At 43.2% G+C, this 12,213-nt stretch overlaps 1 protein-coding gene across 1 annotated transcript; it reads left to right on the top strand.

Moving 5' to 3' along the window:
* Positions 1-9,842: 9,842 nt before the first annotated feature.
* On the top strand, positions 9,843-11,021 carry P2RY1 (purinergic receptor P2Y1). Its single transcript, XM_068980490.1, has one exon. The coding sequence runs from the start codon at positions 9,843-9,845 to the stop codon at positions 10,962-10,964; it is 1,122 nt and encodes a 373-aa protein (XP_068836591.1). The 3' UTR covers positions 10,965-11,021.
* The last annotated feature ends 1,192 nt before the right edge of the window (positions 11,022-12,213 follow it).

Genomic DNA, 12,213 nt, shown 5'->3' with positions numbered 1-12,213 from the left:
CGAGAACTGGCCTCAAAACAATAGAAACGAACTGATCCTGGAACTGAAGACTACACTGAAAACAAACAAGATGACAAAACCACTGATGACCAATTTGAAAATGACCATCAGAGCTGACTGGGATGTTTCTGCATGGAGGCCCCTGCCTCAGGCTGCGAAAGCTCTGGCTTCCTGCTTGTCAGAAGGTGGAGTCTGCCTTTGGACAGACTTCAGCCCTCCCCCTCAGTTGTCACAAATGAAATAAAGCAAACTTTCCTTCCACCAATCTGGCCTGTTTATTCCCCTTTGAGTGGCTAGCAGCCAGACCCCACACCTTTCAGTAACAAAGTTGCTTTATTTGTCCAAATTAGTTTTCTTCTTACATCCAAATGTCCACTTAGCAAGTTATATCCATTAAGGTAAAAATGATAGTATTATATATAATAATGATAATAATAATAGCTACCATTTATAATGCACTTACTAGGTATCAGGCATAGTCCTAAACACTTTGTATACACAATCACATTCTTACACTTATCTTGTGACATAGGAGTTAGTTGATAAGAACATGAAAACGGCACAGGTTTGGCAATGTGTCTAGCTGCACAGCTGTTAAGTAGCCTTAATTGATCTTTGAACCCAGTTCTGTCTTCTTCTCTTAAACCATGTACTGTGAGGTACATGGCATTCCAAAAATGCCATAAAAGGCATTCCAAATGGTACATGCATACCGGAGTTCAAGATTGCTAAGCCTTTAATGTATTTTAGTCATTAGGTAAAAGCAGCTATAGCATTTTTAAATTGGAATAGGAAAGCAATGTCCAGGCAGGATCATGTAAAATCTTGCTACTCAGAGTGTACTGGTTGGATGAGGAGCTTGGACATCAAAGAGAACTTGTTTAAACAAAAAAATTGGAGGCTCCACCCCATACCTACAACTCCATTTTGGCAAGATCCCCCAAATGATCTATATGTACAGTCAAGTTGGAGAAACTGTACTAAGAGACTCAAAGTAGATGTTGCTGGTGAGCTAAGACAGTATTTTAATTATGTGGTTATTATACTATGGTAGTCTCTAAGGTAAATATTTAGCTGCAGTATCAGGTGTCTAGAATTGAAGTTGAAAGATGAAAATCTGAACTAACTTGAGATTCTGCTAAACTTTATCATTGAAAACATAAGAATTTCTCAAGGAATAACTGATTATTTTTCTACCTGAAGCATTACCTAGACTATATGGGTTCTCTGTCAACTATAATAAAATTAATATTGAATTTTATTTTATTTCATTTTGTTGTTTTTATGGGCTTCCCTGGTGGCTGAGTGGTAGAGAACTCGTCTACCAATGAGGGAGACGTGGGTTTGACCCGTGGGTCAGGACCCCTGGAGAAGGAAATGGCAACCCACTCCAGCATTCTTATATGAGAAATTCCATGGAGAGGGGAATCTGGTTGTCTACAGTCCATTGGGTCACAAGGGGTCAGACTAACTTAATGACTAAACAACAACTTTGTTTTTGTAGACAAAGCCTAGATCTATTTCATCTTAGTATGTTGACATATTAAGTGCTTTCTTTGGCCACCCAGGTATCTTTCTAGCAGAGTATCCATACATTGGCTTGTTGTAAGGAGACTCTGCTGGGTGAGCCCATCCTGCCAGCTTTTCTCCAGAATCTAAATTAAAAGATTATAAAAATGGACACAATGCTCATCTGCTTAAAACTGACTCACAGTTTGAGTGCCACTGGAGAAAACCTACCAACTTTTCAGCAAGCCAAATTCCAAAGTATGAAATGTGAATGACAACTGCCATTAAGTTTAATCTTTAAAAATGTGTATAGCACTGTATAGCACACAGAATTATATTCAGTATCCTATGATAAGCCATATGGAAAATAATATCTAAAGTACACACACACACACACACACACACACACACACACACATATATATATATATGGGCCTCCCTGGTGGCTTAGACAGTAAAGACCTGCCTGCAATGCAGGAGAGCTGAGTATGATCCTGGGAAGATCCCCTGGAGGAGGGCATGGCAACCCAGTCTAGTATTCTTGCCTGGAGAATCCCCATGGACAGGGAAACCTGGCGTGCTGCAGTTCATGGGGTCACAAAGGGTCGAACATGACTGAGAAGCTAAGCACAGCACACACAACACACACACACATGTATATATATATGAATCACTTTGCAGTACAGTAGAGATTAACCACAACATTGTAAATCAACTATAATTCAATAAAAAATTTTTTAAGAATAGAAAAGAAAAAGAAAAATGTGGAACACTCAGTACATGATTGAGATCAACATCCCAGGAATGAACAGATAGAACATGTGACTTAACATGAGGAAAACAAGTATTTCTTAATTTTCACACATGGTTTTCACTTACCTATGTGGGATTTAGCTTATGTATTCAAAACATGGATGTACCAGAAGTCAACAATTTAGTTATGGTAGATATAATAATGATGACAAGTAATGCTCAAATAAGGTCATATTCTTATCCTTTGTGCTACAATGGAAACCCTCCATGGGTCCATGATTATGGTATAAGATCTTAGATATGGGCAACTGGCTCTAAAGATATTTCTGCACCAACAGGCTTTACAAACATTTACTTCCCTGTGTCTGGAAACAGTTAAGGGTATAAAGAAATTGTAGCAAAACTGGCATAGTAATATAACATTCCCAATCTGTTATCAGTAAATCTTGTGAGACATGCCTTTGTGAAACCAGAGAAGTCGCATACAAAGAGTGGAGAAGAGAATGGCAACCACTCCAGTATTCTTGCCTGAAGAATCCTGTGGAGCCTGGTGGGCTATGGTCTATGGAGTCACAACGAGTTGGACTCAACTGAGAGACAAACACACATATACAAAGAGAGCAAAGGGAATATTTATCAGATAACAAAGATTAGAGGAAGATGACAAGCCAGGACTGGCATCCTTTATTCTGGATTTAATAAAAAATTCTTTAAAAATATTATCAAGTGCCCAAGACTAGGGACTAGGGCTTCATGTAGATTGGAATGAAGAAAGTAAATACTAAAAAAGGGGACTGTAAAGAAACAGTTTCCTTGAGTAATCTTAACTTCTGGGAGCAAGAAATTTTGCAAAGAATGAATAGATTTAGGCAGCCTGGGATTTTACTGGTCCCTATAAGATAGGACACAAGTGGAAAACCTAGACTATATATATATGATTCAGTTATATCTTTATATATATACATATACATATGTATGTATAACTGAATCATTTTTCTGTATACCTGAAATCAATACAACAACACTGTAAATTAACTATTGTAAATCAACTATACTTTAATTAAAAGAAAATAAAGAGTCTTCATTGAACCAGGGGGAAAGAAAAAGAAAGAAAGGAAGACCTAGCTTGTTATCATCTCCCAAGGGGCAGATACTCAGTAGGCACATTACTCTAGGTCCCCGTAGGCCAGGCTATGTGTCATGCATGTCACTACCTCCCAGACCCCTCCCCCCATCAGTTCAGTTCAGTTCAGTCGCTCGGTCGTGTCCGACTCTCCCTGTCCATCACCAACTCCTGGAGTTCACTCAGACTCACGTCCATTGAGTCAGTGATGCCATCCAGCCACCTCATCCTCTGTCGTCCCCTTCTCCTCCTGCCCCCAATCCCTCCTAGCATCAAAGTCTTTTCCAATGAGTCAACTCTTCGCATGAGGTGGCCAAAGTACTGGAGTTTCAGCTTCAGTGTCATTCCCTCCAAAGAAATTCCAGGGCTGATCTCCTTTAGAATGGACTGGCTGGATCTCCTTGCAGTCCAAGGGACTCTCAAGAGTCTTCTCCAACACCACAGTTCAGAAGCATCAGTTCTTCGGTGTTCAGCCTTCTTTACAGTCCAACTCTCACATCCATACATGACTACTGGAAAAACCATAGCCTTGACTAGATGGACCTTAGTCAGCAAAGTAATGTCTCTGCTTTTGAATATGCTATCTAGGTTGGTCATAACTTTTCTTCCAAGGAGTAAGCATCTTTTAATTTCATGGCTGCAGTCACCATCTGCAGTGATTTTGGAGCCCCAAAAAATAAAGTCTGACACTGTTTCCACTGTTTCCCCATCTATTTCCCATGAAGTGATGGGATTGGATGCCATGATCTTCATTTTCTGAATGTTGACCTTTAAGCCAACTTTTTCACTCTCCTCTTTCACTTTCATTAAGAGGCTTTTTAGTTCCTCTTCACTTTCTGCCATAAGTGTGTTGTCATCTGCATATCTGAGGTTATTGATATTTCTCCCGGCAATCTTGATTCCAGCTTGTGTTTCTTCCAGTCCAGCATTTCTCATGATGTACTCTGCATAGCCACCCTTAAATAATTGGAAAGCAATGCTCAGTGAGATTTCCGAAGGCCCATTCCAAGTTTTGTGCAAGCGACTTGCTTCCTTTTCTCCCCCACACACCTGGTGTTTCCCCTCCTGCACTTCCCTCTCCTTCCTCCCTCTTCTTTCCCCTCTCCCTTTCCTCTGCCTGGTCCCTCACTCTCCTCTCCTCTTATTTATTCTAACCCTGGAACAACCAGGCTGTCTCCTATTCTTTGTCCTGTACCCTTGATGTGATTCTTAATGAAATCACTTTCAGAAGCCTACTGATTGGATCCATGACAAGTGCACCATTTTCGGAGCAGCTGGGCCCTTGCAGCACTGGGACCACCTTTTCCCTTTCTCTGTGTGCTTTTTCCACTTCTGCTCCATCTTAGCCCTCTCACCTTCTCTACCTCACTGGAGGACATCAGCTGTGAATTCCTTGGGCATCTTGTTGCTTTCTTCCTATATTCTTTTTAGGGAAAAGAAGAGTCACCTCACTTTCTTAACATGTATCTCAGAAGTTATCACATCTTAGTTATTATACTTGGAAGGTTTTCTCAAAGGATCCTCTTCTCTCCCAAATCCTGGTCTCATTCTCTCTCACCTGCAAAATCCTAACAGTTGGCCCATACATTGGCTCTCCCTTCTCTCACACTGCCATCTTTTACATTTTATGTTTCTCAGAAGTTCGCTTGTAGCTCTTGATTCAAATTTTTTAAGTAATCTTTCCATCCTCAATAATTGTTGACTTTTTTGTGACTTTTAAAAAAAGAGAGAGAATTCTTTAGTTGTCCAGTGATTAGGACTCTGCACTTTCACTGGCCTGGATTCAATTCCTAGTTGGGAATTTAAGATCCTACATGCTATGTCATGCAACCAAATTTAAAAAAGAGAGAGAGAGAGAAAAAGATGAGCCTTCCTGAAGATAGTTACTAGAATTTTTGTAAAGGCAAGAAGGGTAGCCTTTTTGTTTACGAGTCTGAAACTGAACAGATCTGACTTCCCTAAAATTGTCTGTCCTTTGCAAATTATATATAAATTGTTGGCTATTTTTAAAAAGCCTGAGTAGAGCAGAACATTTGGGAAGCTTCTGAAATACTCTTTTGACTATCAGTATCTTCAAGTACCAGACTTCAATCTGGCTAAAAATGTTATCTCTTTGATAGAAGACTTCTGGGAAAAACATTTCTGTACTCAGTCTTTTTTAGTAGTGGCCACTAACAGTTAATTTTCCTATCATTGCCCTGTATGAACATGTATTTTATCATAGAATAGTGGTTATATGTGTGAGCTTTAGGGATAGATGGCTTAAGTTTAAATCTCAGTTTCTACTGTGTGACTATGAATGAGTTACTTAACCTCTCTGTGCCTTCGTTTCACAACTCATAAATAAGGATACGATTATCATTTACCATAGGATATGTTAAGGATTGTATTGATGGTGGCTCAGGTGATAAAGAGTCTACCTGCAATGCAGGAGACCTGGGTTCAATCCCTGGGTTGAGAAGATCCCCTGGAGAAGGGAATGGCAATCACTCCAGTATTCTTGCCTGGAGAATCCCATGGACAGAGGAGCCTGGCAGGCTACAGTCCATGGGGTTGCATAGAGTCAGACATGTCTGAGCAGCTAAGGTTAAGGATTAAAGGACTCAGCAGTGTGCATAGTGCTGAGGATACGGGAAAGAGTTATTTATTATTGCTATTGTTATATGTTATTATGGTCAGCTCAGTACGTTCTTTGCTTTTCCAACTAAATTGTTAATCTCCTAAAGTCAGGCACCTGCATTATTAATCAAATAAAAAATTAATACAAAATATTTGAGATAATCAAAGATATGAAATATTCTTTTCATACTTTTAAGGTATTTATAATTGATATTTAAGCATCAGTAAATGCTGAACATGTTATTGAGTTTTAGATGGTATTTTATTTTTTATTTATTAAATCTAGTCCAATGTATTACAAATAGAAAGTTATCATAGTCAATAAATAGTAGCTGAATACATATAAATTATTCCCCAAAGACACAATTTTGATTTAAAATATAACTTAAATGTATCATAAATCTGTAGTGAAACATGTAGAGTGCAAAAGCAGTGTTTACAAAATTAACCTTTTTACCTTATTGTAAAAAGCCTGTGGTGCACTTAGGACAACTCTCTTCTCCAAACCCCTAATCAAGTGTCAAGTTTTCTGAGAGTATGTAATGTTACTTAGGCTTAAGTGTACATTTCCAAACATTCACATTATGAGTTAATGCTTTGCAACAGACTTGAATGGGGTTACATATTGCTTTTGTTGCAAATGAAAAATGCTCAAGAGCCAGGAGTTAGGACCTATTGAATACCAGTGGAACTGTTAATGCTGTCCTCTGCTTCCCTCTCTCTCTGAATAGAAAATCCATCCCAGTTAGTATCGTCCTAATAAAACAATACAAAAAATGTTACATGTTAAGGCTCAGAATTCTAGAATCATATATGAATGGAAAAAAATATCAAAGTCAACTCCCTTATTTCATAGATGAGAAAACTGAGGCCTATAGCATTCATTTCAATTCAGACTTGTTTTCAAAATATCACCCGTGCCCTTGGGTCACTGACTTTAGTTGTATCATTTGTTCTCATGCTGTTTTATTGACCACAACTCAAAACAATGAGTTGCTCACAACGCCATGTGTTTGTTTATGATCTTTTCTACATGTGTCCCTCAAAAGGACTGTCTGGTCCTTGCTGGGAATTTTCCTTTGTGATACCAAAGCCAGGAGTATTTTTTTAGGAGTACATTATCCTGCAACATTTGGGATCAGAAAGAAATCTTTATGGTATGTATTTTACAGATATTTTCTTTTTGGATGATTTTTTTTGTTCAAAGAGAAAAGCCTTTGTGACTATTTCTGATAAAGCATATTGTTAATTAGCAAATTGTCAAAGATTGCTAGGTTCCATCCCTGTGTGGGCCCATTTAGATATGTCCCTTGCATGCATGTGCGCTGAGTCACTTCAGTCATGGCTGACTCCATGTGACCCTATGGACTGTAGCCAGCCAGGCTCCTCTGTCCATGGGATTCTCTAGGCAAGAATACTGGAGTGGGTTACCATGGCCTCCTCTAGGGGATCTTCTCCACCCAGGGATCAAACCCAGATCTCACGTCTCCTGCATTGGTAGGCAGGTTCTTTACCACTAGAGCCACGTGGTAAGCCCAAATATGTCCTCCTGCTGTGCTGTCCTGAGCTTAGTTGCTCAGTCATGTCTGACTCTGCAACCATATGAACTGTAGCCTGGACTCCTCTGTCCATTGGGATTCTTCAGGCAAAAATACTGGAGTGGGTTGCCATGCCTTCCTCCAGGGGATCTTCACAATCCAGGGACTGAACCTAGGTCTCCCATATTGCAGGCAGATTCTTTACTGAGGCATCAGGGAAGGCCCATAAGTCCCTTAATAATTGGTAATTTATTTATTTTCCAATCACACTTATTTAGTTACAATTCTGAAGTACACTGCTTTAAAATTTGATACATTGAAGCCAGGAAAACCAGTTTTTGACTAAGTGTATTTAAGGAAGCCTCAACTAGTATTTTAGAGTACTTACCAGAGATACTTATGACTAATCGCTTTAACCTAAAGAAACAGGACTGGTAATAAAACCCCCAACCACACCTTAATCACTTTGGAGTTAAAATTGTCTTCGTGCGTGTGTGTGTGTGTGTGTGTGTGTTAGTCACTCAGTCGTGTCTGACTTTTGCGACCCCATGGATTGTATGCAGCCCATCAGGCTCCTCTGTCTCTGTAATTCTACCCGCAAGAATACTGGAGTGAGTTGCCATTCACTTATCCAGGTGATCTTCTGACCCAGGGATCAAACCACGGTCTTCCGCATTGCAGGCAGATTCTTTACCACCTGAGCCACCATATGTCTTCACATGTATCTATGTAAAGTTGTATTTAATAGTCGTTATTTCCCGAACAATATGTTTCTAATTATTCTTTACTGCAGCCTTTGTTCTTTATTTAAACGTATTGAACAGGAAGATTTGGGGACCCTGCGTAGTGAGTAGGTAGGTGGTAGGTAACAAGTTAAATTGTGCTGAAGCAACGTCAAGGGTCAACTAATAATATTTTTACAAAGCCCTTTTAGAAAAGTGCAAGCTGATGTTAACAAGGAGGTCGATTCATTAGCATTTCGTTAATTAAGAAAAACAATACGAAAATAAAAGGGGAAAGACAGACTTGGAGGACAGAAAGAGATGCTCCCCATCTCCCTCCACACCCTCCCTCCCGCCTTTGAAACCTTTCTGGGAGTAGCAGGTTTCTGCAAGCGCCAGGAATCCGGTCTCATTAAAGCGCGGAGCGCTGCAATGCCAGGGCGTTCCCAGCTGGGGACTGCAGGCTGCCTGAAACATGCAAACACCTGGCGTGGTTCTTGAAGGCCCTAGAGACTTCAGTCTCCTTCGGTCGGCTCCAGGGTGTTAGGCAGAAGGCTCTGAGCGGTCAGAGGGGTTTCCTGTGTGTCAGCAACTTCACTTTGCCGAAGATAGCCGGCGGAAGAGCCAAGGAACGCTGGCGGGCCAGTCGCTTCTCGGCAGCCAGCCCTAGCCCTGACCCTGACCGAGTGCGCCCCGCTTCCTCCACCAACTCCGGTAGTGGCTCCGGGACAGAAGCTGAGCGCCCCGGCCCACGGCGAAGACCAGTTCTCCCTGAAGACGTCTCCCGCGCGGAGCGAACACCCTGGAAAGCACGGGCAGGCGGCCGGGCGGGCTTCACGGAGGCACGCCCCTCTCCTCCCAGCGGCGCGCGGACTCGCCCGGCGCCCAAACTCCGCCCACCCTCGCGGGGAGCCTGGCTCGCCCTCCGGCCGCCTGCACTCCAGACTGAGCAGGTCTCTAGAAAAGCCTGCGAGATCACCCAGACTGCGAGCCGGACGCGATCCAGAAGCGCACGAGTCTGTGGCCACGCGCGCTCCGATGGACCCCAGAAGCTGAGGGCAGCGGGGCGCGGACCCTAGACCCGAGCTGCTGGCTTGCAAGGTAGGGAGAAGGAAGATGCCCAAACGAAGTTGATCTTCGGGGGAAGGAGGCTGGGGCGCGCCCTCCCCACGCCGGAGCGCAGCCCGGCGAATTTGGCTCAACCTCATTGAGCCCCCCGGCGCGCTCTCCGGCGCGAACCCTCGGTCCCTCGGGAAAGCGCAGTCGGAAAGTTGTCGGCCGCGGTGTCCTGAGCGCCCTGTTGTGTAACCTCGGCGTTGCCGGCCGGACGGGGAAGTTGCTGGTCCACCGGCCAGCCGGGTTCGGTCGCCGCTCGGGGCGGATTTCATGGCCCGCGGCGAACGCGGGGCCGGAGCTGGCGTGGGCGAGCCCCCGCGCGCCCCCTCCCGCAGGGATCCCCGGCTCCCGCTCGCGTCTGCTCGCCCGCCTTTCCGATGCTCGCTGCGCCCCTCGCCGCCGCCGCCGCCCTCCTGCCGCCGCTTGTCCCTTGGAACCGCCGCCTAAGTCGGGGAGGAGAGAATGACCGAGGTGCTGTGGCCGGCGGTCCCCAACGGGACGGACACTGCCTTCCTGGCCGACCCTGGTTCGCCCTGGGCAAACAGCACAGTGACTTCCACCGCCGCCGTCGCCAGCCCGTTCAAATGCGCGCTGACCAAGACCGGCTTCCAGTTCTACTACCTGCCAGCTGTCTACATCTTGGTGTTCATTATCGGCTTCCTGGGCAACAGCGTGGCCATCTGGATGTTCGTCTTCCACATGAAGCCGTGGAGCGGCATCTCCGTGTACATGTTCAACTTGGCCCTGGCAGACTTCTTGTACGTGCTGACTCTGCCGGCGCTCATCTTCTACTACTTCAATAAGACCGACTGGATCTTCGGGGATGCCATGTGCAAGCTGCAGAGGTTCATCTTCCACGTGAACCTCTATGGCAGCATCTTATTCCTGACCTGCATTAGTGCGCACCGGTACAGCGGCGTGGTGTACCCGCTCAAGTCCCTGGGTAGGCTCAAGAAGAAGAACGCGGTCTATATTAGCGTGCTGGTGTGGCTCATCGTGGTGGTGGGCATCTCCCCCATCCTCTTCTACTCTGGCACCGGGATCCGGAAAAACAAAACCATCACCTGCTATGACACCACCTCAGACGAGTACCTGCGAAGCTATTTCATCTATAGTATGTGCACGACCGTGGCCATGTTCTGTGTCCCCTTGGTGCTGATTTTGGGCTGTTACGGATTAATTGTGAGAGCTCTGATTTACAAAGACCTGGACAACTCGCCTCTGAGGAGGAAATCCATTTACCTGGTGATTATTGTACTGACTGTTTTTGCTGTGTCCTACATCCCTTTCCACGTGATGAAAACAATGAATTTGAGGGCCCGGCTGGATTTTCAGACCCCAGAAATGTGTGCTTTCAATGATAGGGTGTATGCCACTTACCAGGTGACAAGAGGTCTAGCAAGTCTCAACAGTTGTGTGGACCCCATTCTCTATTTCTTGGCAGGAGATACTTTCAGAAGGAGACTCTCCCGAGCCACCAGGAAAGCTTCCAGAAGAAGCGAGGCAAACTTGCAGTCCAAGAGTGAAGACATGACACTCAATATTTTATCAGAGTTCAAGCAGAATGGAGATACAAGCTTGTGAAGATGCAGGAATCCCCAAACACCCACTTTGTAACATGGTAGGATGCTTCATAGAGCCAAGCGCTTTTTTGCCCCTTTCAGTTTCTAGTAAGTTTAGAAAAAATTCAAACCAAGAAAGCAGTGAATTAACAAATAAAATAGAAGTGGAAATGCCTACACCCACACTTACCTTGTTCGGATTTGCTTTCTAACCAGAAGTTAGACTTCTGGTCTAACTTCCTTCGCTCAAGGGCTTCTTCTTTCTAACCAGAAGTATGTAACATAAGATTATACGGCCCTACTTAAATATTTACTTTCTCTTCTGCCTTTAAAATTTGCAAACTCTTCTCTGTGTACATGAGTACTGAAGCTATTTGGATATTAATATTTTCTCCAAGAAAACTGACCACCTGAAACCTGAGTTTGTGATTTGTCTAGTCTTTATTGTCTTTAATAATCTGAGGTAGGAACAAATTGAAACTTCACATTCTTAGATTAGAGTCATACACCAAAATGCTAAAGTCACTTCATTCAGAAGCAGATAAACAGATTGCTGCTGGGTGTCTTTTTTTGATCTTATAAGCATAGGTGGTAGCTGGCTGAATTTCTCTGGAGAATTGAATGGAAAAATCAAGTCAATGAATTTACAAGTCTCCAAAGTGATTATCTCACAATTGTTTCTAGAAAACTGCTTACTCTGTGTTGGGTGCTAAATGTTTGTGGATGGAATCATCTGTATATTATCTTACAGGTAAAATGCCTTCAAAATAATCTAAGTGCATGTACTTTCCTTGTAAACACCACAAACTCTGTTAGACTTCCTGTGACAAAGAGCTTTTACTTGCACCACTGCTGTGCAGTGCCCAAGGATTATGTTTGTGTTCCAGTACAAATGCTCACTTCCATCTGTAAAAACAATGTTAAAAATCACAGATAAATTACAGATCAAAGTTGAATAGCTATTAGCAAGTTGAGGGATGTCGGCAGGAGGGAGAGTGGTTGACAGTCATCCATAATGCATAGCCTGCAAGCATATTCTCAAATAATGAGGGACCAAGACGGGGGAGATGATATTTTTAGAATAAGGGTTTTAGTTTAAATTAATTATGCTGTAAAAGCTCTCTCTCTGTCTTTTGACTTCTTCCAAATGCTGGAAAACATGGAATGCAGTGTAACAAGACGGCAGAATTTGCATGTGTTGTGTTGGTAGAATGAGGTGCTATAATGCTTTGCTGGGTCTTACATCCTCATTTTTGAAGGGAAAACTCCAA

Source organism: Capricornis sumatraensis, chromosome 1 (genome assembly GCF_032405125.1).
Source record: "Capricornis sumatraensis isolate serow.1 chromosome 1, serow.2, whole genome shotgun sequence".
NCBI classification, from domain to species: Eukaryota; Metazoa; Chordata; class Mammalia; order Artiodactyla; family Bovidae; genus Capricornis; species Capricornis sumatraensis.
This window is presented reverse-complemented; position numbering and strand designations above follow the sequence as displayed.